Source organism: Sitophilus oryzae, unplaced genomic scaffold (genome assembly GCF_002938485.1).
Source record: "Sitophilus oryzae breed Bouriz unplaced genomic scaffold, Soryzae_2.0 scaffold_173_pilon_pilon, whole genome shotgun sequence".
Taxonomy (NCBI): Eukaryota; Metazoa; Arthropoda; class Insecta; order Coleoptera; family Curculionidae; genus Sitophilus; species Sitophilus oryzae.
Genome location: NW_022146435.1, coordinates 396,608 through 423,315, shown reverse-complemented (window position 1 = coordinate 423,315; position 26,708 = coordinate 396,608). Strand labels below are relative to the sequence as shown.

Sequence of the window (26,708 nt, the reverse complement as noted above, 5' to 3'; positions counted from 1 at the left end):
ATACACCAAAACACTTTTACTTTTACACTGGACGCGCGTTTCGCTAACCATGTTCAATTTATAATCATCTGCTGATGATGCTAACATGGTTAGCGAAACGCGCGTCCAGTGTAAAAGTAAAAGTGTTTTGGTATATTGTGGTGATTTAGTGTTTTTATTTTGCTATTTGAAACTGTAAAAATATCTATTATACAGGGTGTTTCAAAACAAATGCGAAAAACTTCAGGGGGTGATTTCTTGTTCAAAATAAAGGGTAGTTTGCTTCATAAACGTTGGGTCAAAAGTCAACCATTAGGGAGATATCGCGGTACAAAGATGGCGGAAAAATTATGTTCTTATTTTTTATCTTGAAAACGAAAAGAGATAGACTAATGAAATTTTATGGAAGCATTACTGTTATGAAAACACACTTTCTGGTAATTTTTCACTTTTAAAATGAGTGGAAGGGGTTGAAATAAACTACCCCTATCATTCTTGTTAACGAAATTTAAAGAAAAATCTTATCAAACACATGCAAAAAATTATTTGGATAGTTTAGTTTGTTTAGAAACTTTTTATCTCTTGTATTTTTTGATAAAACTCACCGATTTGAAATTAAAAAATAAAATGTAAAGCATTACATGTCAGGACTAAAAATATTTTTAGATTAATAATATAGTGATAATAATGATAATAATAATAATGTAGATAATAACGTATTGCAGTAGGGTAATGTCAAATAAAACAATATTAGAAACATCCTAAAAAGTGACAGCGGCCGACTAGATTTTTTCCTAAAAAAATTACAGCTGCCCACTAGATTCTTTATCTAAAAATGTTTTTTGTCCTGACATGTAATGCTTTACATTTTATTTTTTAATTACAAATCGGTGAGTTTTATCAAAAAAACACAAGAGATAAAAAAGTTTCTAAATAAACTAAACTATCAAAATTAATTTTTTTTGCATGTGTTTGATAAGATTTTTCTTTAAATTTCATTAACAAGAATGATAGGGGTAGTTTATTTCAACCCCTTCCACTCATTTTAAAAAAGTGAAAAAATTACCAGAAAGTGTGTTTTCATAACAGTAATGCTTCCGTAAAATTTTATTAGTCTATCTCTTTTCGTTTTCAAGATAAAAAATAAAAACATTATTTTTCCGCCATCTTTGTACCGCGATATCTCCCTAATGGTTGACTTTTGACCCAACGTTTATAAAGCAAACTACCCTTTATTTTGAACAAGGAATCACCCCCTGAAGTTTTTCGCATTTGTTTTGAAACACCCTGTATAAGAACTATGGTGATCGTCCTGATAATCGGTTATGTGGATGTAACAAAATTGTTTACTATGGTTTGTTAACAATGGGTTGTGAGTACATTTTGTTTATATTGGTCAATCAAATTATAATTGCAATAGCTACGATGTTTTTTATTGCTATGTAACTCTTAATAGTTATAATATATAACAGTTTTGAGACTTCTTATTTATAAGTTATTAGTATTATTGCCACATTGCAGTCATATTTTTCACTAATTTAATGTTGTTGTTTAATGTTTAATAATTTTTCCACTAATTTAATGTTTTGGAGAGGTTAGACATTAAAGTTTGTCTAGTGGGCTAATTTTGTAGCATTTAATTGGTTCTTTATAACAATTAGCTCCTCTATGTGATAATTTGAAGAATGTTTTCTTTTTCTTGTTGTAATTTTGCTCTAAAGCAGTATAATTCTATATATTAGTGAGTCATTGGAGAGAAGTTTTTAAAATAATTATATATAAGAAACTTTAATTTATTATTTTGTAAAGTTGTTAAATTTGTTTCATATATATAGGGTGTCCCAATATTAATTATTAATTATCTAATTAATTGATCATAGGGACTTCATGTAATGTCATTTTAACAGAACGTCAACGGTTTATGATAGGCGTATCTGCTAAAAACTAAAGCGTTATTGAATAGTTTTATTTAGTTATTTTAAAGAATTTTTTCTTTGTTCTTTGTATTTTTCTTCTCGGAGATAACGTAAAAATTTTTTGACGGTTAGGCAAATTAGTAAAAAACCACTGACAAGCTTGTTTCCGTTTAGGTTCAACGCAGTGTTGTTTACAAAAAAATATATGTTTTATTTTGTGGATTTTCTTTCATTTGCCAGAACACCATATTATGATCGGATAGGCTTTTAATTTGACAGTTATAAAGCATGCTTGGTTATAGAACTTTTTGTAAAAGTTTGAAACTGTTAAGACGCTTCTCAGTTAGACTAAAGATTTTCTTGTGTTTTAATGTCTTCGGGTACCCAAAAAACGCCACTTTATTTATTTATTACCCAATAAGAACTGTTTGTCGGACTTTGGACAGAAGAGTGAAACCAATATAGTGTACAGGCGCTTGTGTGACTGGTGAAATATTTACGGCTGAAGGAAGGTGAACATTGTTAAACAATCGTGTTTTTTTTTGTTTATAAATTATAATGGCGGAACGAATTATATTATATTTATATTATAAGCGACTCTATTAAATAAGAATGGTCTGATCTCATTTTTATATCATAGAGATGACTTAAGTAAATTGTACCTTGTTAGGTTATTTGTGAAATGAAATTTATGACATTTTGTAACATTTTTTAATTAATTAGGATATTTATAATTAATAAAATATATCTCTGTCTTAAATAATGCTGCCGGCCGTGACTCCAGCAGTAGTGTGACGATCTGCTGTGCGAGAGGTACTGGGTTCGATCCCCAGACTTCACAACGTCGCTTTACAACGTACGCTTACAGACAACATATTTAGGATTACCATGCCTCTATGATTTAGTAAATCATATGCGGTAGTATCTTCATACTATCGGCCCCACGTTGGGCGCCAAATTTATCACAAACTAAACCAAACCAACAAGAGTTTACCTGACAGTTATAGTTGCCAATTATTTAACCAGTTGAATCAAATTTTCTGTCATTTTTAGATGTCATCTGTCAAAATCTTCTGACTCGTTTGACAGACTTTACTAAGAAGCTTGAACTTTAATTTTATAAGATCCTTTGTTTCATAATGTCTAAATTTTGTTTCACAGATACCAAAATTTATATGAAATTGCAGAATTTTTGCAGCAAACCGTTTTGGTCTGTGGATTCTTATATAAAAAAAACAGAATTATGGCATATTTCAAAAATTCTATTTTTCAACTTTGGAAGCATTTTTGTAAAACATCACATTCAAGTTAACCATTGGCATAAAAAATGCATTTTTTAATTGAAAATATTCATCCTGAAAATAGTATTTTTAGATACACTGAGGAATAAAGTTTGATGTTATGCATACATAAATCGTTTTTTCTGTTTATTTCTCTTGAATCCATAGAATTTGTCTCTCTATAAGTACCGATCAAATTATAAGAAAATTGTCCATTCTTTCTGAAAATTAGTACTAAATAAAATTTGTAAACAGTTTCACCTTCGAATTGTACATGTGATCTTTATTATTTGAAACTGTAAAAATATCTATTATATAAGAACTATGGTGATCGTCCTGATAATCGATTATGTGGATGTAACAAAATTGTTTAGTACGGTTTGTTAACAATGGGTTGTGAGTACATTTTGTTTATGTTGGTCAATCAAATTATAATTGCGATAGCTACGATGTTTTTTTTTATTGCTATGCAACTCAGTAGTTATAACATATAACAGTTTTGAGACTTCTTATTTAGTTATATTTAAGTTATTAGTAGTATTATTGCACATTGCAATAATTAATATTTTTCCACTAATTTAATGTTTTGGAGAGGTTAGACATTAAATTTTGTCTAGTTGGCTAATTTTGTAGCATTTAATTGGTTCTTTATTACAATTAGCTCCTCTATGTGATAATTTGAAGAATGTTTTTTTTCCTTGTTGTAATTTTGCTTTATGGCAGTATAATTCTATATATTAGTGAATAATTTCAGACAAGTTTCTAAAATAATGATATATAAGAAAATTTAATTTATTGTTTTGTAAAATTGTTAAATTTATTTCATATATACAGGGTGTCCCAAAAAAAACAAGAAGAGTTTCACAACTCCAACGGCGACTGTTTTTTCCTAAACTGGCCCTTCTAGTATTTATTATATTTTTTGTCACATGTAAAAACCGCCACATCGCATAGTTTTTGAGAAAAAAATTGTTTGAGAATTTTTTTTTCAAAGAAGACCTACAAAATATACAGGGAGTTAAAATATTCCTTGGATATAGAACAACTACGTAAGTTTTTAAATCAAAATAAGTTAATTGTACAGGGTGGGTCAAATTCGACGCTTTTAAATGGAAACACCCTTTTCTATAGGAGATAGACAAAAACTAATACCGGTGTCTGGAGCTCAATTTTTGTGAAAAACATGATGGTGAAAACCGCATGTCGATATCTGTTACCGTTTCGGCAGGCATCTTTTTACGTAGAATTTAATGATTTAAGTATAATTTTTTTAAAATTAATAATTTAAGAATTATCAACAGAAAATTTAATTTTTTATGTGGGACACCTTGTATATTTTTAATTTATTGAAAAGAATTTAAAATTACCTTTCCAAAAATATAACACACTTGATATTTTTCTCGATTCCTCTTCGGGATATAGAGTATATAAAAATTCGCCTGCTTTAAATAAGTAGGCTTTGAATGGCACCGGCTGTAATGCAAAAAAATTATAGCTGTGAGCATCAATTAAAACGAAAATAAAATATTTACTATGAGAGATGCAGAATGTTATAACAATTTAAAATATATTTAACCAACATCAACACATTTAAACTATATGTGATAACAATAAAAATAAATAGCAAACCAAGACATGAGATTTTGCTACAGGTGATTGACATATGTGATTGACATAGGCCGTTTTTGAACATTTCTCAGTGGGGGTGAAAGATACCCTCTCATAACTGCTAAGTAATTCTTGTCTAGATTATACGGAAGAATAAGGAATCTTTATTCTTCCACAAATATATCCATAGGAATAGATCCATGGGCAATAAGTCAGGCGGCCTCGATGGCCAACGGCTGGGACCTTGGTTAGCTATTCAATTTTACTTGAAATTGGCTGCAAAAATTTGCTGATAACTTCAGCGATCTGAGGCGGTGCGTCGTCTTGCTGGAAAAATATGTTTTCGAGTTCCATTAAGGGCATATCATCAATAAGGGTTCCGAAGCCTACTAGTTAAAAGTGGCGAACTTTTAAAAATTCTGTATTTCGAAGGGGATTATAACAAAATATCAAGTGTGCTATATTTTTGGAAAGGTAATTTTAAATTCTTTTCAGTTAATTTAAAATATACAGGGTGTCCCAAATAAAAAATCAATTTTTCTGTTGATAACTCTTAAATTATTAATTTAAAAAAAATTATACTTAAACCATTAAATTCTACGTAAAAAGGTGATTTGAAACTGTTTTCATAGAAATACAAAATTTTCCATAGCAAAAAAGTTACAGCGATTTGTTAAAAATGCACATTTTTGAAAAACACCCCGTAACTCCGAAACGGTAACAGATATTGATGTGCGGTTTTCATCATCATGTTTTTGATGAAAATTGAGCTCCAGACACCGATATTAGTTTTCGTCTATCTCCTATAGAAAAGGGTGTTTCCATTTAAAAGCGTCGAATTTGACCCACCCTGTACACTGTTTGCCTCTATAAGTTTATGGAACGTATTGTCAAAGATATTTGTGATACCAACCTAATTTTCCATATTTTCTCCATCTAGATTATAGCTTGATGTTACAAGAAATATTTTTGTAAGTTAACTTCGGAAAAACATTTTTTTTTCTTAAAAAGTATAAGCGCTGATGTGTTTTTTTTACAAAAGACAAAAAATGTAGTAAATACTAAGACGACCCTTTTACGAAAAAAAAATCAGTCGTCGGCGGAGTTGGAAAATATTTCTACCAAAATTTATGTAGGTTTCACTGTTCCCTTACTTTTTGTAAAAGTCAAATTTTTAAAACGCTTAGCAAAACATAGGCACCACAAATCTAATTCAAATTGGAATAAAGGTTCTTAAAATATGCTAAAAAATGTGTTTATTTTGTTAAGGTATGATGCCCTCTAACGGGCTAACAAAGCACTTTCGTATAGAGGTAAATTATGTCTAATGAACTTTTTTCCAAAGTAACTTTATGTCCACGGAATAGCGAAGCGCCCTGTATAAATGTAAAATAAAAAACTATATGATCTGATTATTTAAAAAGATATTAGTTAAGTGGTAACAGTATCACACACTAAAAATATTCATTAATACTTAGAATTATAATGAATATAGTGATTGAATTGTGTATTTTTAAGTTTTTATAATATGTATAAAATATCGGAAGTGCAATGCTATTTGGAGGTCACCGTAGCTCTTTGATCAATTTTAGTTATTATTATTCGAGATATTAGATCTTAAGTTATGAAGCAACGATTTCTCGCATTTCGCAAGACGGCAGTGTTTGTGTGAAAATAAAAGAAAATCGACAAAAAAATAATTTCAAAGACTATATAATAGTACGAGAGGTAGCAACGTCGGAAAAACAAGTATTTTAAGGCGTCTGGCTCTTTGATATGTCTTTTACTATGCTATCTAGAACAGCATGCGGCCCGTCTGGCTGCCGGTAAACATAGCGTTCCCTACTGCGCATTAAAAGAAGATCCTATATTTTTATTAGTCCTTTAAATTCTAGTATTGAATATAAATCGAACATGTCTCCATAGCGCAGGTCATGATTCAGAGTTCGAATCCGGGACAGGGCAAAGACTTTTATTTTATTTTCGTTTATATTCTGATAGTAAAGTATTAAATATTTGTTTTTTTTTAATTACCAGAATTATTTAATACTTTACTATCAGAATATAAACGAAAATAAAATAAAAAAGCCTTTGTCCTGACCCGGATTCGAACTCTGAATAATCGGTTCGTGGTCGGAAACTCTACGCACTGCGCTATGGAGACATGTTCGATTTATATCCAATACTAGAATTTATAGGAATAAATTAATAAAAAAATATAGGATCTTCTTCCGATGCGCAGTAGCGAACGCAACGGGTATCGGCAGCCAGACGGGCCGCATGCTGTTCCAGAGAGCATAGTAAAAGATATACCAAAGAGCCAGACGTCTTAAAATACTTCCTCGAAAACGTTTCTAGCTCTTAGGCTATAAGTAATACTTGTAATCAGTGGAAAAAAAAACTTTGTACATATCTAGACTGATTTTGTGTATTTTATGTATAGAATCATAATTTAGTTTTGTGAAGAAAAAAATGAGAAATTTTTATAAAATTACTGCATAATAATAATAATAATTAACGGTTAACTAGCTAAATGTCTACCTACCTATTTCAAAATAATTTTGTTTATTTTTTTTTGTAAACAAAAAAAGAAATGGTTCGAGTTTTTGGTCAATGTCGAAACATGATAAAACTTGCGCATCTGTGTGTCTGTGTGTGTTCTGCTACCTTACACTTTTTTATTTTTGAATATTGGTAATATCACGAAATTTGACATAACCAAAAACCGAACCATACACCATTATTCTCTACTTATAAGTAATATAAGGATATCCTATTCTTCGGTATATTTTCTTTTGTAGTAAAAATAAAAACGAGGATAAGATATGAGCAAGACTCGAAACGTATGACTTAAAAACGGGTGGCCTGGTTTTCTGTTGACACCGCCGTTTTTTCTGATATAATATACAAATCAATTCTAAATACCGTACTGTTTGAGGTGATGCGAATCAAACGTCGATAATAATAATTTAAGTTCCTTGTATAAATTCAAATTAGTTCTCAATATATTCCATAAACTTATATTTAGTGAACTAACGTTATCATACATTGTCAGAGAAACAATAAAGTCATACTGAATTGACTGTGATTTGTTTTAATCCCCCTACCTTTGAAGTGTACCTTTGTGTGTGCGATTGCTTGGAAAGATGGAAAGGACATCGATTACGTTCCCCATATAATTTCATATACAGGATGCTACAAATTCGAGGTACGAGCATTGGTATATCGGTAACCGTAATAGATACGAACATGGTTAAATTGGGGCAAAGTTGCGCTTTGGGATGGTCTCCTGAGTACAATGATATGCCACACTTGATACTTTTTTTGTTTTGGGTACCTTAACAGTAACAAAACTATTTAACTGTTATTTAAAATAATTGGAAATTCGACTTTAGTTTTTTATTTTATTTAATTTGAACAAGGAAACATTGAACATTGAACAATTTTAACATTGAATAAGGAAAATCGAGCCAATTGGAAGATTCAAATAAATAATATCCAGGTCAGCAATTTAAAGATAATATATTTAACTTTTTTTATTGTGAATTTGAAATCTCAGTGTGCGATCTAATAATATGCATAATATTAATCGTAGGTATTATAAATAAATCTACTTCTACAAAGTAGTTGCTAATGCTCTACATGTTCGAAAGGGTTACCACCCTCCCTATTGTACAAATTTATTTTTCGTTCAATTTTATTTATAGGTCTTCTGAACATTCTTCTTATACTTCCGAATGCATTTTGTACTATTTATTGCAAATATTAAGATGTATTGATTTCACTGATACAAATGAAATCAAGTAATGTACCTCCCCCCTCCCACCCCATGGCGGCATTTCCAGGAACCTCGCTGACCATTATACCGGTCACTGGTCTACCATTTCGAATCCATCTTCCGGGGAAATTATTTGATTGTTTATATTATATTTATATTATTTTATTGCATTTGTGTGTGATTTTCCGTATTCAATGTTTTACCCCACGTCATTGTTAAGTTTGAAAGCTTATCAATATTGTAATGATGAATAGATTAAATATTTAAAAAAAAACAGAGCCGAACTTGAAATTAGCTTAAATAAATTGTGTTCAAATGTCCGAAACAAAAAAAAAATATTAAGTGTGACATATTGTACTCAGGAGACCGAGTTCTTTCAAAATATGAAATAAAAAATGCAGGTCCTGCATTAAAAAAAATTAAGTTGGCCTCTGTATCACAAATTATCAACTAATTTGAAAATCTAAAAATACTAAAATACTGTCAGATAGTCCTAATAAAGTGGTTATGAGAACGTGCAATTAGTTTTTTGATTTTCAAAAAAGTAACGACAGGAAAAAATAAAATTGATTTTCAAATCCGTTTTTTCCAAAAAACTCAGCAATCCTTGAAATTTTTAAAACTTTTTTAATGGCATCTTGGTGAACATCCCAAAGTAGAGGTGGGAACTCTAGTTCCTGGGGAGGAACTAGTTCCTTAGTTCTAGTTCCTCGAGAGGAATAGTTCCTTGAACTAGGTCTTTAGTTCACAATAGTTCCCGACTAACATTGACATCCCCCTTGCTTGCTAATGCGTTTCGTTGTCAGTCAGAACTATGCACAGTATGACCTGTAGAATTTTTATAATGTACGGAGATATAACGAGACGTGTAATTGTGTATGTTGAAAACATATATAGGGAAGTTGGAACAACTTTTGTTGCACGTCATCAATGACACCATGCGTCGTCTTATGGAGTTTGCTGGTGGTCGTATTATGATGTGCAACGAAAGTTATTTTAATTTCCCTTATAGGTAAGTTTTATTGCAGATAAAAAATATAAAAAAGAAACTCAAATCAGAGTTTAAAAAACTATATCACAAATCAATTAGAGCAAATATTACAAAAATTTTACGAAAAATTGCATTTTTCCTCACTAAAAATTCAGAATATCTACTTCGTTTTATAAGATATTTCTTAGTTTTAGGGACCTAAAGTGAAACATTCCCGTAAATTATTTAAAAAACAAACTAAAAATAAAAAACAGTATCCACGACAATTTTCTGTGGTAATTACGCCGCGCCGGCTGCGGCTGTGGCAATAGACAAGGCCGAATCCATCGTCGTCGCCTTGTATTATATCTCGGATCTGCCGACTGAATAGATTCCCGTGAACTAGTCTTTTAATAGTTCCTCTATGTCCGGATCCGATAACATACGGCTGGCACTCCCCACGCCTGCCTAGCATCAATCGCGCTGGCTGATCCATACGTAAACTAGTCTTTTATTTAGTTCCTGTAGTTTCTTTAGGTCCGGATCCGATAACATACGGCATATGGCTGGCACTCCCCACTCCTGCCTAGCATCGATCGCGCTGGCCCGATTCGTACGTACGTAAACTAGTCTTATTTAGTTTAGTTCTTCTAGGTCCGGATCCGATAACGTGCGGCTGGCACTCCCCAGTCCTGCCTACAATCGGGCTATGCGCGCTAGCCGATCCGTCGCCGCCGCATATCATTCTATATCGGTCACAGTCTCGATCCCGGAATAGATCCTGAGGAACTAGTTCTTTGAGAAACCAGGAACTAGTTCCTTTCATTCCGGGGTCGGAATAGTTCATTGGAACTAGTTCGTTCACGAACTACACACCTCTGTCCCAAAGCGCAACTTTGCCCCAATTTAACCATGTTCGTATTTATTATTACGGTTACTGATATACCAATGCTCGTATCTCGAATTTGTAGCACCCTGGCACCCTGTAGATATGTCGCAGGCGTATAAAGCGGCCCATACATTATCAAACGAATTGCGCAACGCAGGCTGTTGCGCAACGAGTTGCCAATGTATGATAGTGTTTGATGCGTTGCGCAATTGTTTGATGAGTTTCAAGAATATTTGAATTCTTTTGTGCAACAGGACTGTTTGCGCAACGCGTTGTGTAGTGTATGTGTGTGTTGCGCTTCGTTGTGCAATATTTTAGTTCTTTCATCCAAATTCTTTGTTTTCTTTTTCATTTTTTGGTATCATCGACATCATCTAGGGTATATAAGATAATAATTGACGCAATGGCAATTGAGGACATGATTGTTTCTCAAACAATGCACAACTTTTAATAAAAAGTTTGATCATAATTTTACTAAGTGCATGGGTGAGGCAGTTGTGCAACGGAACGTTGCGCATCGCCTTGTTGCGCAACTTGTTTGATAGTGTATGGACCGCTGAATCAGTTGTGCAACGCAACGTTGCGTATCGCTTCGTTGCGCAATTTGTTTGATAATGTATGGGCCGCTTAAAATCCGGCTTTTTGCAAAAAGACTAGGCATATTATAAAATGCTTACGGCTTTTTAAACAAAAAAAAGAATTTTTACAAAAAGCCTATTTTCAGTCACTTTGCAAAAAGCCTAATCAGAATTAGGCTATGAAACAATGACAATATTTATTATTCGGTAGAAAGGTAGATACGTATTACGTAGAAACCTGTTGTTAGAAGTAAAGAAAATTAATTTGCCGTAATTGATTCTTTTATAGAAAATCCATATATCTACAAGTCATCGTAAAATAAATCAAAGAACTACTTCTTCGTTTTCTTGATAGAATAATAAATATATATTTAATAAACTATTGTAGGTAAATTAAATAAAAGTAAAGTGGTATAAATTTTAATAGAGTTCATGAACTAATTTCGATTTTGAGAAAATAGCTACTGACTGTCTCTAGAAACTTCTCATGACTACACTAACCCTCTTGAGCTAGATAGGTATAGGAAACCATAATATAGTTTGAAAGAGCATTTGAATTTGCTTCGATTTATTTAAAAAATGCAAGGTGTTGTATTTGAATTAACGAAGTTTTTATGTAAAATAAATATTTAAAATAGACCATCGATTTTTGATACCCCTGTATACATTAAACGAAGCAATCAAATTTTTCAGTAAAGTTTATTTCTTTGGCTTTAAAGTCAGCCCAAGAATTAATTCTAAAACTAAAAAGCAATGTTTAGGGTGTTGACAATCTTTTATTATAGCATGCATATTTAAATATCTCAAAAATCAAACCTTGCAAACATATTTAACCCTTAACCCTTATAATAAATGCCTTATTTTTTGTCCAAGGATCCAAATCTGGCGTCTAAATGCAAATTCGTTATCCCAAGAGAAACTCAATGAATTACATTTTTATGCAAGATATATTCAAGAAATAATGCATCAGATAAATTCAGTGGTTTAGATTTATTCTATTTAATATTCATAATATTTTAAATCATTTTTTGTGTATTCTGTAAAATTTATTTCAATAGACTTGTCGGGTTTTGCATTTAGACGCCTGAAATATAAAATAATATACCGGGTGTTCCATAAGAAAAAAATATATCTTTGGTGTGGTTCTTAGTTCTGACATATCTTATACATTTCAAAATTATTTTAAATTATGCCATATTGCCTTTCCACATATACCCATAAAATATTTTGTTTCTACATCTTTCCGTTTTCGTATAATCAACCGAGGCGAATGAGGAGCGCCACCCTGTATATAAACGTCAGCGATCTTCATTTCCAAGTCGAGGTCCGCGCCATTTAACCAATTGGAAAATAGAATTTTTCTATTGGTCCAATTCACTCTCTAAAACAAGGATAAACTTATGTACCCAAACCATACAAACTTCCTTTTTTCTGCTTAAATACTGGAACATAAATCCTCTCATTGCTTGTTATGGGAAGGCTGCAGTATATTCGTTTATATGTATATGATTAACAACATAAATACATAACAGTGACAGTTGTCTGTCATCTGAGTTCAGATAATTTGTATTGTCTTGTCTTTCTTGGATGTTTGTCGAATCTTCCCCGACTCCTAGAGAGACTTTACGAGTATCTGCACAATAGTTTCAATAGCACATATTCTTAGGTAAAGTTAAATAAAAAGGCTAATATTGCATCTAGTTTTATTCTATTTTTTAATGGCAATACGTATGTACAATAAAAAAATCTGAATTAGAGGAGTTAAATTATTGCAACATTATTTCACACCTAATTAAACCGTTTACAATTAGTGTTCAATTCATTCCCTCTAGTTTTATAAGTTAGCAGAAAAATAAACATAAAAACATTTCTGAATAATATATATTTTTGTCTGTTAATAAAAATATGAATCTGTGATAGTGAAAATATTAACAACTTAGTAGAAACCTTTAATTTTTAAAAAATAAATAAATAAAATTATATTACACGCCTTTAGAAATCCTCTTGATATCAACCCATGAATAATAAAATAACTGAAAATTTTAATATGTTTTTATATACAGTATGTCCAAGAATTTTTTACACATATGGAAAAAATTGTAATTCAAATATTCTTGATAAAAGTCTGCATCCTGTCAATCTCCAAATAAGCCTAAATATTTTACCAAATGTGGATCAATATTCTTGGACACACTGTATGTATTTATAAACAGGGAGGGTTTCTAAAAGTGTTTTTTTACTCCAACAATAAAGTACAGACCTAAATATTTAAAAAAAGTATCAACAAAAATTATTCAAAAAAATGAACGCCGTTTATGTCTTCTGAAATGAAAACGCTGCCATGTCTAAACACAGACCTGGTCATCATATATCGGTAGTTTGGATTTTAACGTGGAATAACCTAATGAAAATTCAAACATGTCAAAAAGAGACCAAAAATGGGCTGATACATTTGTTCTAAGCGGTTTTAAGATACCTCACATCATTTTCTTTTATTTGTGTGTCCGCTTAATTCTATTTTTATTTTATACTTCGCTAATTTTTAAACACACCTACAGCCCGAAGTAGCTGGCAACACTGTATTTCTTTGTGTCTCTGTTATCAGTTGGTTATAACAAAAGCCTAACTGCCCTTATCTTTATCTTTATCATTAAAATACAGACCAGTGATTTTGAAAAAAAAGAAGAAAACATCACACAGACTGATATTAAGCAAACGCTTACCAAGGCACGAGCATTTGGGATGAGATAAAAAAAGGCGTCAGCGTTTGCCATGAACTGAAGATCGCTGTCATCGATCGTCATTTCCGAGCCCACTGGACGCCGTTTCTTTTTCGAGCATACCTACGGTATATGCTTTATATTATAAAGCTTAAATATTTATTTAAGCCTGCTTTAAACTATTGTCTATTTAACGAGGGGATGCCTGACAATGACAGTTGCCTGTCATTTGAATTCACAGGTAAGTTGTATTTTCTCTCATGTTTTTGGATGTCGTCTGTCGAAATGTTCCCCGACTCGTTGGACAGACTATAACATCAGTGTATTATATTCAAAATATTAGAACCCAGGATTGTGTTGTATAAAAATAGTCGGTTTACATATAGTTTTAGTCCTATCTATCCTGAACATTAACCTACGGAGGAATAAGAGACGAAAGACTATACATATTCCTGTAGGATAATAATAAACCAAACCAAACCATAATGTCATAATATCCTGGCTGTATTTTGAAAGTATGACCATTTCTAGATGTTTTTTCGGGTTACAAAATGCCCATATACAATAAAAAAAATCTTAAAGGTAAAATGCCGTATATTTGACCATAACATTTTGGTCACATGGTAGACAAATATGCTGAAAAATTTTTAGTAACTTATTTCATTAAATTTTTTTTTAAATTATGTTTGCTAATAAATTAAATTCTTATTTTCCTTGTAAATGTAACATGACAACTAAACAACCCTATGTGACAAAATATAGGCCTTAACGTGTGTTTGCATTTTCTAGTCTTACTTTCTATCACAAAAAAATATAATATACAAATTACAGTACGAATCAATATTGCCAATGACTAACTACTTTGACTTTTGAAAAAACTACATTTTTAAAGGATTGTTACCAATTTCTTTCTTTTTCTATTCAAGTCTGTACTAATATTTACATCTTGAGTTTTTAAGTTTACACTGTACCATGGCGTATACTAGAAATATAATTTATTAAAAAACCTACTATTAATCCAATTCTGTGTTTTCGATTAATTTCCGTGACGTTGATGCTTGAGCTGCCGAACTATTTTCATCATCACTGTCATCTTCTAAACCTCCTGAAAAAAGCAATGGTTTTATATCCTTTATATTAAAAAAAAAATCAGTATTATACCGGGGGTTTTTCAAAAATAGTTCACAACTATGCAACATATTTTTTTCTAATTAATTTAAATAGGTTGATTTTTTGTTTTCAGACACAGATTAACTTTTCAATCTGCATTTTAGTCATACTTCATAAAAAAAAACACCTAAATTTAAATTCCTCAAAATAAGTAATTTATTATTTTGAATTATATATCTACATCAACTTACCCAGAAAACTTTCTATTAAATTTCCAAAAATTCCACCAGGTTTCTTTTCTTCTTGAGGCTTAAGACCAAAAAATATTTGCGCTATCTTATCCAGATACTTAACGTAACAAGGATCCCTTTTGATCGAATTCCGATATTGCTCACATAGAACGGCAAAGGTTTGTATTTTCTTACTAAAAACAATAAGCAAGGGATCTAAACAACATATTTTCATTCATAGCTATAGTTTCAGTGTTGCCATAAGATGGTTTAATACTTGTGACAGTCACTTTTATCGATATCTTTCTGTAAACCAAAATATAAATTTCTAGTTCTATTTTTTTTTGTTTCTTATATTAAGACAAATTTACCTTTCTATGGCCTGTAACAAAAACCAGATAAAGTTCAATAAAGGTAATAGAAAAGGTGGACCAGTCTTCTTTATTCTCGGATGGTTCTCTGTATAAGTTGTAAACGTTTGATTAGCAGTTATTCGATTTCTTAAACACAGTAACTGCAACACAGTCTGCGCTATAAACAGGTCAGTTTCATATTTGTAGCCTTTGGTCAAATGAAACTCAATTAACAGTTCTGCACAACCTTTCCCGTCTTGCGAATGGATATAATGGTGTCTGGCCTGGACATAGTTCTGTTCATCCCAATAAATCTTTGCTATGTGCTACAAATACATAATATTTTCATGTAATTTAAGTATTTGTTTTGATAATTATATAAGCAAACCTGGTGCAGTAAAGGATGACCATGTGAAGTACCTTGTGCTGACCATTTTACTGCCTGAGCTAAAAATGCATCTCTTTCTGTATCATTATCAGTTCCAATTTTTGAAAATATTATCGATAATTTTGGTGACCACAAAATGCAATCTTGCTCCTTTGATTTATTGAGGACATCTATCAGTAATAAACCAAGATCAGTTCCTGAAGTTTTCTAAAATGTAAATTAATAATAATTAATCATATGTGGCACACACAGATTAAACATAAAGAATATTCTAGAAATTCTGTCTCATAGTCTCTTGTATATTATATATTCTCAATATACAAGGGTGTAACTTACTTGATCCGAGTCTAGGAATAAAACTGAGCCTTGATAAAGCATATCTTTTAATTCCTTATACCTTTCTTGGCCTAAATACCTGAAAAATTAGGGGTTAAAGCATAAATTAAAAATGATTGTATATGTTAGATCTTTAATGAGTACCTAAAACATACAGTACGGTACATTTGATGAGCTTCGTAGTAATCTCCATTTTTAAGGGATTTATCTAGTTTTTCCAAAACTCTGGAAACTCCTCGAGAACTTGAAGTAGCCATGTTTATTTATACTTTGTCAGATTTTAAATTTTTAAGTTGTCAGATTGTCAAGTTAATGTCAAATAGACGTCAAAATAAAATGTCAATAATTAGGGACCTTCTAGCTAGGTGCCAAATATTAATGCGTTAACGTTAAAACTTTAGATATTATTTTTAAAGTGATTTTTTCAATATAATTGGAGTATTTTTTAAACGTAAAAATTATTTTGAGAATTATGATATCTTTATTTGATAATGTTTTTTATATAATAATTTTAAATAGAAATTTTGAAATAGTTGGAAAATGCAATTGATATTAATTGGCCAGGATATAATTTTGAATATAACATAACACATAACATCTGTTATAAATACATTATTCCCGTTATTCTCTATTGGAAAATAGTGCAAAAGATAAAATAATAGATAGTTGTGATTATCTTTTAAAAATAACTTTTATATGTATATTTCAAACATTTGCAAAAACCTATAAAATTTGTAATAAGTTTTCTGATTTGCTCTTTTTATACAAGTTTTCAAACTGGTAAATGTTTTTATGATATTTTTCTTTTCTGAATTTAAAACTTTAAAATATTTTTTTTGTTTATTCATTGATGATTTATCGATTTGAAATAACGTTAAAGCCCAAATGTCATTGTCATATTAGACTCTCGTTGACAGATGGCGAAAGGAGTTGCAAATTATACAAAACCGGGTCCGCCATTATTGCCTGTCGGCTGCTTTTGTGATTCTTCATGAAATATTTTTCCAAAATATCGTCGCATGTGGAATTTGTGCCATAAAAATATAGGTGCGTTTCAATATCACGTTGATGCGTAACGTTAAAAAGTGGTGCTGAATGGTTTGTAGTGTGCCTATGTGGTGAATCGACCAAGTGGTGTTCGCTTTTCAAACATCGATTTCAGTTTATAATGGCTTACGAGCTGTACTTTTAATTTTCATTCGGCATGTATTTGTTGTATTTTCGTAAATTGCCATGCTAATCCCCATTTAACTGTAAGTGAAAAGCTTGTTTTTTGTAGCTGCGAAAGGTGATACGTCGTCAGAAAATATTTTCTCTTTGGTTTAAGCTCTTTAAAAATCGCTGTTATATGCATTTCTTCAGATATTTCATACATAATTTATTTATCACCTTTCGGATTATTGAATTGAAGTTTTTATAATTCATTGTCAAGTTTATAGGATTTTTTAAAAGTAGTTTCATCTATAAAATGGTCATAACTGTTAACATATTTCCTTTTAATTCTGAATTGGGTACATCATTTTCTGTATGAAATTGAAAGAGAAAGACTTATTTAAATACTACAGTTCAATCAAAGAGATCTATTGAAATATAAGTACCACATTTTTTTATGATATTTATAATTTTTTGTTATTTTTATTTAACTACAATATTTTTTTGTCTTTAAGTGTTATAAAACTGCAATTTTTATACAGCATTTAATTTTTGAAAGGATTATTTACTCTTTGTATCTTTGACATTTTCTATTTAAGTTGTAGGTATTTTATTTAATAACTACTATAGTATAAATGGCATGCATATCCTGATGAATAAGCAACTACAAGAATGAGTAATAATCAAGTGTTAAAACATTTAATACATCTTTACTCATTGTTTCATTTTCATCTTATAAGTTCTCTTTATAATTTTGTGTTAAAAAATATGAGCTGTTTTGAGTGGAATTAGTGTAAGCTTAGGTCAAATTTTTAAATTAAAATTTTTAAGTAAATCCTTACATTCTTTTTAGAATTTAGAGTAAAACTATATCCTATTCATCAATCATAGATTGATACAGTCAGTCCAATAAGAGAAGGTAAGATTTGGACAGATCAGATACAAAAAAAAGAGCATATAAATCTCCTTTTGAATCATGAAAGACATCTGTCACTGTCATACCTTCTCTTGTTAAATTGACTATATATCTAGCCTTTTTTGCTCTATAATCTGTCCAACGAGAAGATACATGACAGTGACAGTTGTGTCTGTCATTTTAATTCACATGTAAACTGTATTTTCTGTCATTTTTTGCATGTCTTCTGTCGAAATCTTCCCTGACTCGTTTGACAGGTTATAGATGATAGAATAATATTCTATTGGTAGTATTGTGAAGTTTTTACAATAAACTACTATATTTTTTTCAGGTTTATAGGTATGCTACAGGAATAATTGTAGTGATATTGTGTCAAATAGGAGTGATATAAAGAAACATATTCTTTGATGAAAGACTTTTACCATCTGTGTTAGAATGCAGCCAGATTAGATTTTGAAAGACTTAAAAATTAGTTTCTGGTGTGTTTTACTCATTAATTCAAGATGTCTGGTGGAGGACCGCCTCATCAGCCTCATAATAGGCATGTTCCACCAGCTAATATGGCTTGGAATCATTTACAGGTAATTTAAACAAATATTTGACACTGGTGCTTGTCAGATATAACACCCTCCGAATTTTGTACTTTTTTTTATATCACTCGAAAGCCTACATCGAAATAAGTATTTCAAGCCAAAAAAAAGTGTGGATGATCCATAATTTAATGAAAAAATAAACATCTAATTATTGTTACAACAGGCTACTTTATATGCGAAAACTCCTCCAAATTTTGTCGGCGTTGCCAGATTCATTCATTTCTTCTTGAAAGGTTCATTGAAAAAACACGTGCTAAGAAAACTCGCGTTTAGAACAGATTATAAATTATTTTAAAATCAAGAAAAGGCGATCGCCTGAGGAACTGCTCCTACCCATAGCTGATAATTTGCCTACGAGATCTGACTATTTATAACTACGAGTACAAAGTTGCACGAAAGAGTTTTGATTGCGTTGGTTTCAACTTCTTTGGGGGTTAATCTGTTGTTTTTTTATATTTTAATACGAATCTGAGTGCTTTCAATGTCTTGATTTTAAAATAACTTATAATCTGTTCTTATCGTGACAGCGCTACTGTATAAGGATTTGTTCGTCCGGCGACCGGCACGTAAAATCAAGTGAAAGCAATTAGATTCGTATTAAAATAAAAAAAAAAAAACATAACAAAAGATTAACACCCTCACGAAAAGGTTGAAACCAGCGCAATCAAAACTCTTTCAGTTTCAACTCTTTTTTTGTATCATGTAACGTACCGTATGATCGAAAAAAAACGGCGTCAGCCATGGCTATGAAATTTAATACATTATTACATCGCTGTCATTTTATATGTAAAATTATATGGGGAATGTCATCGATCGTCATTTCCAAGCCAACTGGACGCCGTTTTTTTTCGATCATACGGTATTATGTATCATACAAACAAGAAATAACTTTGGCAACAATGCTTACGCAGCTTACATCCTTAAACAACTTAACAACAAATGGTGACAGACGGCTCCGGCGGCAAGTTTAAATCGAAAGAGTAAATCGATCAGGCAAATATTACAAAAAATATCACCAACTCTATTTTTGATATATGACTTATTAATACTTCTCAATGATTAATTCTGACCTTTATATTAATAAAAAAATGCATATAATCGTCATATTTTACAATAATTACACGCTTATACAACTTCACCATAACCTAAAAATGCACTTTTAATTTATTTATTTTTCAATAAATTGTGGTTCATCCGCAATTTTTTTTTGCTTAAAATTCTTATTTAAGTGTATGCTTTCGACTGATATATAAATAAATGCCAAATTCGGAGGGTGTTATATCTGACAAGCACCGATAAAATTTATTAATTGAAGTGTTTTTTTTATTGAATTAGGTATAATGAAAAAAAAACCTGAAAAATAAAAAATTACAATATTTTATGTAGGTACATACAGGGTGTCCCAGGCTGAGTGTGCATTAGAAGTTTCTAGAGAACCACAATATCTAGATCGGAGATTTTTTGCACATCATTGTTTTACAAGGAGATCTATCGATTAAAAATATTTTCAATATGGCGGCAGTTCCGGAAATGTCGGAAGTTGACAGCAACTTTCTTATTTTAAGGCATATTTTCGCGAGATCTCATCTTAAGACTTGTCTTTAAGCGCCTTAAAGAACTACGTCATTAATTTTCCAAACGCAAAAATGTACGTCTTTTAAGCGTGACGTTTTTCTCAAAGGATTGACGTTGAATCTGTGGTTGGATGTTAGGTTAGGGAGTTATTGTTGTTGGTCTGTGGAGTTATTCTTGAGCTTGAGCGTGGCTTTGAGTTTATTTCGTGGTTTATTTTGTGGAAAATATTTTTGAAAAGTAGGTACTATTCTTAAAGAAAATTATTAATTATTACCTTTTCCGAAATGGGTCCAGTAAAAACGAAAATTTTGATAAACGATTTTTCAAATGATATGTTGGCTATGCTATTATGTTTATTTCTAAGAAGGAGGCCTACATTATTTAGTGCCTTTATGTATATTTTGTGTTTTGAAAGAAACAACCACATACGATCCATATATAGTGAAAATTGGATTTTCCGATACAAAAATGCAGACTTTTATATGCATTTTCGCTTGACAAGAGATACCTTCCACAAGCTAGTGGGTGTGGTGCAATGCCCTGAATTTAGTAAAGCTTATCAAGGAGGTGGGGTACCTTTGAATTGTGAAAAAGTGCTTCTTATGACACTATGGTTGTTAGGAAAAGGAGACTCCTTAGTCTCTATTGGAGACAGATTTGATGTTGCAACGTCAACAGTTCATTATTATGTTAATATAATGATAGGAAGACTGGTAGAATTGGTACCTAAGTATATACAGTGGCCGAATGCCCAAGAAATTGTAACAATTGAGAGACAATTTTATGAAATATGTGGCTATCCGGGTAATTTCTGAACCAAGTTTGTTTATAAGTATGCCTAATGAAATGAAATCATTGCATTTCAGGTGTTATTGGTGCTATTGACGGATGTTGTGTAAATTTTAAGGCACCACTGAATCAACAGGACAGCTATATCGATAAAAATGACAAACATAGCATCAAGATTCAAGCTGTATCAACAGCAACAAGGATATTTACCAATATAAATGTTGGATTTCCTGGCTCTGTTCACGACAGTAGAGTAAGTTACTTCAAATGTACTTATTGTGACTAAATTAGCTATTGTATGTAACAAAAACTAATTATACATAATTGTGCAATATCATATTAGATATGAAGCTATTTCAAAAATTAGTGTTAACAAAGTAAAATAGATAACTCTACTGTTGGTGCCACAGTGTTTATGAATTTTATTTTAACTTCAGATATTGCATAACAGTCAACTATATAGAGATACAGGACTAAATTTGTTAAAGTATTTTCCAAGTGAACAATATCATCTATTAGGCGATAAGGCATACCCTATATTGGAGTGGTTAATAACACCATTTAAGTATGTAGAATAAGGCAAAATTATATATATTTTTTTTTAATATTGCAAGTGATGTAATAATAATCTAGTTACATCTTACATTAGTGAAAATTTGTTATCACTACTTTAATTATTTACTCACTTAATATGCTCTCTCTTTATTAGGGATTATGGCAATTTAACAAGAAGACAAAAGATTCACAATTATAAACACAGTAAAACGAGAATTCGTGTGGAGCATACATTTGGTATATGGAAGTCTAGATGGCGAATTTTAAGGTACATCAATGTAAACTGCCCAAAAAAGGCTGCTAAAATAATCGCTGCTTGCTGCGTGCTTCATAATTTCTGTTACCAAAATTATGATGAATGGAATGATGAAATAAGTGATGTCCTTGAAGACGGCAATGATAATGTTGAAGCATTACATATTAATAATGAAAATATTGGTATTCGCAAAAGAGAAAATATTGCTAACTCCTTTATATAAATTTTAGTAAATCAATATAAATGTTAATATACACATTATGTAGTTTGAGAAATGATGAAATTAAAAATAAAGAAAAAACAAATCAAGTAAGACCATTTTTATTAATAAATTCAAATTTTTAAAAATATTATACAGGATGGCCCATTAGTGCGAGGAAGTCAATGATATCGTTGTTGTTGACAAAGATATGAAAAAATTCTATAAAGATATTGAATAGTTTATAATCGTGCATATCCTAAAAATATTTTGTAGTATAGAGGGTGTCCAAAAAAATTATGATAAAGTTTTAAGTTTTTTTTTAAATTGTAGCCCCACTTTTCCGTACATAATTGGATTCAGCATAAAATACTGCATAATAGTACACTCTTTTTATTTTTTGAAAGAAACAACCACATACAATCCATATTCCATATATAATGAAAATTGGATATCCGATACAAAAATGTAGACTTTTACATGCATTTTCGGATGACCAGAGCTTTCTGATTCATCAGATACTTTCCACAAGCTAGTGGGTGTGGTTCAATGCCCTGAACTTAATAAAACTTATCATGGAGGTGGGGTACCTTTAAATTGTGAAAAAGTGCTTCTTATGACACTATGGTGGTTAGGAAAAGGGGACTCCTTAGTCTCTATTGGAGACAGATTTGACGTTGCAACGTCAACAGTTCATTATTATGTTAATATAATGATAGGAAGATTGGTAGAATTGGTACCTAAGTACATACAGTGGCCGAATGCCCAAGAAATTGTAACAATTGAGAGACAATTTTTTTAAATATGTAGCTATCCAGGTATTCTGCACAATAGAGTACACTATTTATTTGAAGCACTATGCGGTGTTACCATTTTATTTCGTACTAAAACTTTGGCTAAAAACACTATATAAGTGTTTAAAACTGTAGTAAATATAACTTTATAATACTTACTTTTAAAAATACCAAGAATACATCCCTGCTAGAAATCTCACATTATCTTATACTGCATATTTTTTATACAAACCATTGCAGTATGTAGAATGCTATATCTCAATTTTTTTATATGCAACACCATGTAATATAATTTTTCTTTTAGATGCAGAATTAAAACACGGACATTGTATGTTTTTTACACTTTCGCAGATATTTGTAGTATATTGAAAATGGCTCTTTCAGTAGTTAACTATAAGGCAAAAAATCACAAGGTGGCTCTGATCAAAATTTACTATTGAAAGAGCCATATGTAATATAATAATTAAACATTCTCTCTAATATAATAATGGTAATAACTGCTAAACCATTAAAAATTAGGAGAAAAATTATTACACTTTAAATATAAAAAATGTTCATTTTATAATTCTGCATCTAAAAGAAGAAATAATATACAGGGTGTTGCATTTCAAAAAATGGAGATATAGTATTTTAAATGTTCTTAACACTATAAAATTTACCATGTATAAGATCATGTAAATTTTCCCTCGCGGGTTTATTAAAATATAGCTAAGTATTAATAAAGTTAAATTCATTCTAGTTTATAACCACTTTTCGGATATAGTGTTTTTAACCAAAGTTTCAGTAACTATGAAATAAAATAGCTACACCACATAGTGCTGGAAATAAAAATAGAGTACTATATGCAGAATTTTATGCTGAATCCAAATCTGTAGAGAAAAATGGGGATCCCAATTTAAACAACTTCAAAATTTATCACAACTTTTTCTTGGGACACCCTGTATACAAAAAAATATTTTTAGGATATGTCCTTTTCAACCCTTTTATAAACCATGCAACATCTGTATAAAACTTTTTTTCATATCTTGGACTTCCTCGCACTAATGGGCTACCCTGTATATATCATTAAATATTATTAGTGTTGAGTTATCCACTGCTATCAGAATCATGCCTCTTCCTTTTTTTTGATTCTTTATTCTTCAGTAATGCCATGATTTGCTCATGTCTTTGATTTGACGTAGTCTCCAAAAATGACATAATTCTTCCAAACTCTGACCTTCTTTCCTCTATATCTTTTTTTTGTACTTCAATCAGGTTAGAAAGAAGTTTGTCTCTATCTGGTTTAGTTGATCTTCGAATATTTTGAAATTTATTAATTGGATCGTTATCACTATCAGTGGAAACTGATGGTGACAAATTTTCTTTTGATGAGCTTGGACAGTTTTTATTATCACTTCTGATAGTAGTATCAGTACTTGTTTCATGTTTTGTTTTAATGCTGTCTATTATTATTGGTGGGTTAAATTTATCTTTATACTGGAAAATTTCCTCCATTTCCTCTAAGAATGGTGGTTTTAAAACTTTACCCTCGCCAGTTTGGTGTTTTTTGTCTTTGTATTTTACATATGTTGCCTGCAGATTAGAAAATTTTTTACGGCACCTTTCAGCTCCGTCAATACCTTCACCAACAAAAAATTTTTTTGAATTTAAATGGTTGGCGATTTCCTGCCATAAATGAATTTTTGGGTGTTTTTGGTCATCAAACTTGCTGGAGAACTTCTTTCTCATATTCAATAATAAAATAGTTGCCTCGACATCTTCTGACGACGATTTCTTTGAAGTCCATACTAATGAATTTGTTATTTCTTGTTGGTCCTAAAAGAGAAAATGCATATGTGTACTTACACCAAGCTCTAAACGTATGAATAAGTACCTACATTGTTTGTGTCTGTATTGCTGGAAAATTCTTGAGATATCGCTGCTACGTTGTTTGTGTCTGTATTGTTCGAAAATATTTTAGATATCGCTGTTTCATAATTTTTTCTAAACTGTTCATCGCCTAAAAATTGAAGAACAATTAACAACATTCAAAATTATGCTGTGGACACTGTGGTTGTACATACAGCTTTTTATCAATATAATTTTATATTTTGTTTCTGACATAAATCACTTACTTTCTAGTAATTCTGCCGTTTCCCCATCAACTTCGATAGTTAATCCATTTAAATTGTATGAGCACATTACAGTTTTTTGAGACATTTTTTTAATTTTTAATGGCGATAATCCAAAACCTTATAACCAGCTGTAAATATTCCCTCAATTTCCAAATTCATTGACAGATTTGACACAATCTGCCCCTCCACATTCCGCTTAAGACTTTATAAGCGCTCTCTTTAGAAGGCTAGTTACCGCTTAAAGACGCTTTAAGCCCGACGTCATTACTTATTCGCTCGAATGTGGAACTGTCACCCGCTTACAGCGTCTTATGCGCAAAAATTCGCCTTTAAATGGGTGCCCCCCAAAAACGGTTAATAACATTAACCGTTTTTGAGAAAAAAATATTTAAATATTTGGACGAAAAAAACTACCTGTCAAAAAAATTTGTATAGCCTAAAAGTCAAATTTAGTGTTTACCCCAGCCACTGTGATATAAAGAGAAGACATGTGGCTATCTATTTCAAAAATTAAATAGCTCAAATGTCATAATAATGGCGGTAGCTGTCATTGAATTGAGCGATTAAAAAATTATCATAAATCATTTTTTTCAAATGGAAACCCACTTTTCTTATTTTACTATTGAAACGGTTTTTCAATTCGTTACTTTTTAACTATACATGTTCCTATACCTAAAATAAATCGTTTTTAGGTTGTTTAAGATTTAGTTTGAAAACGTATTTTTCTTGATTTTATTCAAATTCAAATTCAAATTTCTTTATTAGACCCCATTAAATTTTACAGAATATTATTATTAATAAATGTGTGTCTAAAGGGATCGCACCGCGATTAAAAAACCGATACAATGACACAAAGTGCCAGAGTGGTGCGACCCCAACTAACTTGACGTTTAACGTCATAGGCTTCTGGCTCGGCTTCTGGCTAAAATCAAGAAAAATATACGTTTTAAAACTAAATCTTAAATAACTTAAAAACGATTTATTTTAGGTATAGGAACATGTATAGTTAAAAAGTAACGAATTGAAAAGCCTTTTCACTAGCGAAATAAAAAAGTGGGTTTCCATTTGAAAAAAATGATTTATGATAATTTTTTAATCGCTCAATTCTATGACAGCTGCGGCCATTATTATATGACATTCGAACAATTTAATTTTTGAAACAGATAGCCACAGTTTTTCTCTTTATGGCACAGTGGCTGTGGTAATCACTAAATTTGACGTTTAGGCTATACACATATTTTTGACAGGCAGATTTTTTCGTTCAAAAATTTTAAATATTTTTTTTCTCAAAAACGGTCAATGTTAGATATAGAGTGTTTAATATCAAAATTCATAAAATTTTACAGAGAATTTAAGTACATAATAAAAAATGGGGGCACCCATTTAAAATAAGAAAGTTGCTGTCAACTTCCTGTATCTCCGGAAGTGCCGCCATATTGAAAATATTTTTAATCAATAGATCTTGTTGTGAAACTATGATGTGCAAAAAATCTCCGAGCTAGATGTTGTAGTTCTCTAGAAACTTCTAATGCTCAGCCTGGGACACCCTGTATATTATCCAATATGATCGAAAAAAAAATGGCGTCAGCGATGGCTATGAAGTGACGATCGCTGTCATTGTATATGTGAA

General features: G+C 30.9%; 4 protein-coding genes across 5 annotated transcripts in view; 2 read left to right on the top strand and 2 right to left on the bottom strand.

Annotated features, from left to right (window-relative positions):
* Positions 1-12,692: 12,692 nt before the first annotated feature.
* On the bottom strand, positions 12,693-16,443 carry LOC115881778 (Golgi to ER traffic protein 4 homolog). Its single transcript, XM_030899421.1, has 6 exons — positions 16,280-16,443; positions 16,136-16,214; positions 15,800-16,006; positions 15,430-15,737; positions 15,080-15,252; positions 12,693-14,823 (listed from the first exon to the last, which is right to left on the bottom strand). Exons 1-6 carry the CDS (start codon positions 16,390-16,392, stop codon positions 14,732-14,734), a joined length of 972 nt encoding a protein of 323 aa, XP_030755281.1. The 5' UTR covers positions 16,393-16,443; the 3' UTR covers positions 12,693-14,731.
* A 623-nt stretch (positions 16,444-17,066) lies between these two features.
* The window catches only part of LOC115881783 (uncharacterized protein CG5098), a 45,672-nt gene continuing 36,030 nt past the window's right edge, over positions 17,067-26,708 (top strand). Inside the window, exons 1-2 of one of the 2 annotated variants that reach the window (XM_030899435.1) lie at positions 17,067-17,182; positions 18,535-18,784. In XM_030899435.1, coding sequence (XP_030755295.1) covers positions 18,707-18,784 — 78 coding nt within the window. In that variant the 5' untranslated portion in view covers positions 17,067-17,182; positions 18,535-18,706. Of the gene's footprint in view, positions 17,389-18,534; positions 18,785-26,708 lie in introns of both variants that reach the window. The other variant, XM_030899436.1, reaches the window with a different exon arrangement.
* LOC115881784 (putative nuclease HARBI1) lies at positions 20,359-22,271 on the top strand. The gene is made up of 4 exons (XM_030899437.1): positions 20,359-21,175; positions 21,238-21,413; positions 21,598-21,725; positions 21,870-22,271. Exons 1-4 carry the CDS (start codon positions 20,656-20,658, stop codon positions 22,192-22,194), a joined length of 1,149 nt encoding a protein of 382 aa, XP_030755297.1. The 5' UTR covers positions 20,359-20,655; the 3' UTR covers positions 22,195-22,271.
* On the bottom strand, positions 22,279-25,406 carry LOC115881785. Its single transcript, XM_030899438.1, has 3 exons — positions 25,079-25,406; positions 24,842-24,963; positions 22,279-24,779 (listed from the first exon to the last, which is right to left on the bottom strand). The coding sequence occupies exons 1-3, from the start codon at positions 25,161-25,163 to the stop codon at positions 24,051-24,053; spliced, it is 936 nt and encodes a 311-aa protein (XP_030755298.1). The 5' UTR covers positions 25,164-25,406; the 3' UTR covers positions 22,279-24,050.

Excerpts from the sequence above, each read along its gene's own strand:
- LOC115881778 (XM_030899421.1), bottom strand. The coding sequence starts at position 16,392 with ATGGCTACTTCAAGTTCTCGAGGAGTTTCCAGAGTTTTGGAAAAACTA. Across the intron at positions 16,007-16,135 it reads TATTCCTAGACTCGGATCAA|AAAACTTCAGGAACTGATCT; the intron begins GTAAGTTACACC and ends TTTACATTTTAG. Across the intron at positions 15,738-15,799 it reads GTCATCCTTTACTGCACCAG|CACATAGCAAAGATTTATTG; the intron begins GTTTGCTTATAT and ends ATGTATTTGTAG.
- LOC115881784 (XM_030899437.1), top strand. The coding sequence starts at position 20,656 with ATGGGTCCAGTAAAAACGAAAATTTTGATAAACGATTTTTCAAATGAT. Across the intron at positions 21,176-21,237 it reads TGAAATATGTGGCTATCCGG|GTGTTATTGGTGCTATTGAC; the intron begins GTAATTTCTGAA and ends ATTGCATTTCAG. Across the intron at positions 21,726-21,869 it reads TGGTTAATAACACCATTTAA|GGATTATGGCAATTTAACAA; the intron begins GTATGTAGAATA and ends TCTCTTTATTAG.
- LOC115881785 (XM_030899438.1), bottom strand. The coding sequence starts at position 25,163 with ATGTCTCAAAAAACTGTAATGTGCTCATACAATTTAAATGGATTAACT. Across the intron at positions 24,964-25,078 it reads AACGGCAGAATTACTAGAAA|GCGATGAACAGTTTAGAAAA; the intron begins GTAAGTGATTTA and ends TTCAATTTTTAG. Across the intron at positions 24,780-24,841 it reads GCAATACAGACACAAACAAT|GACCAACAAGAAATAACAAA; the intron begins GTAGGTACTTAT and ends TTTCTCTTTTAG.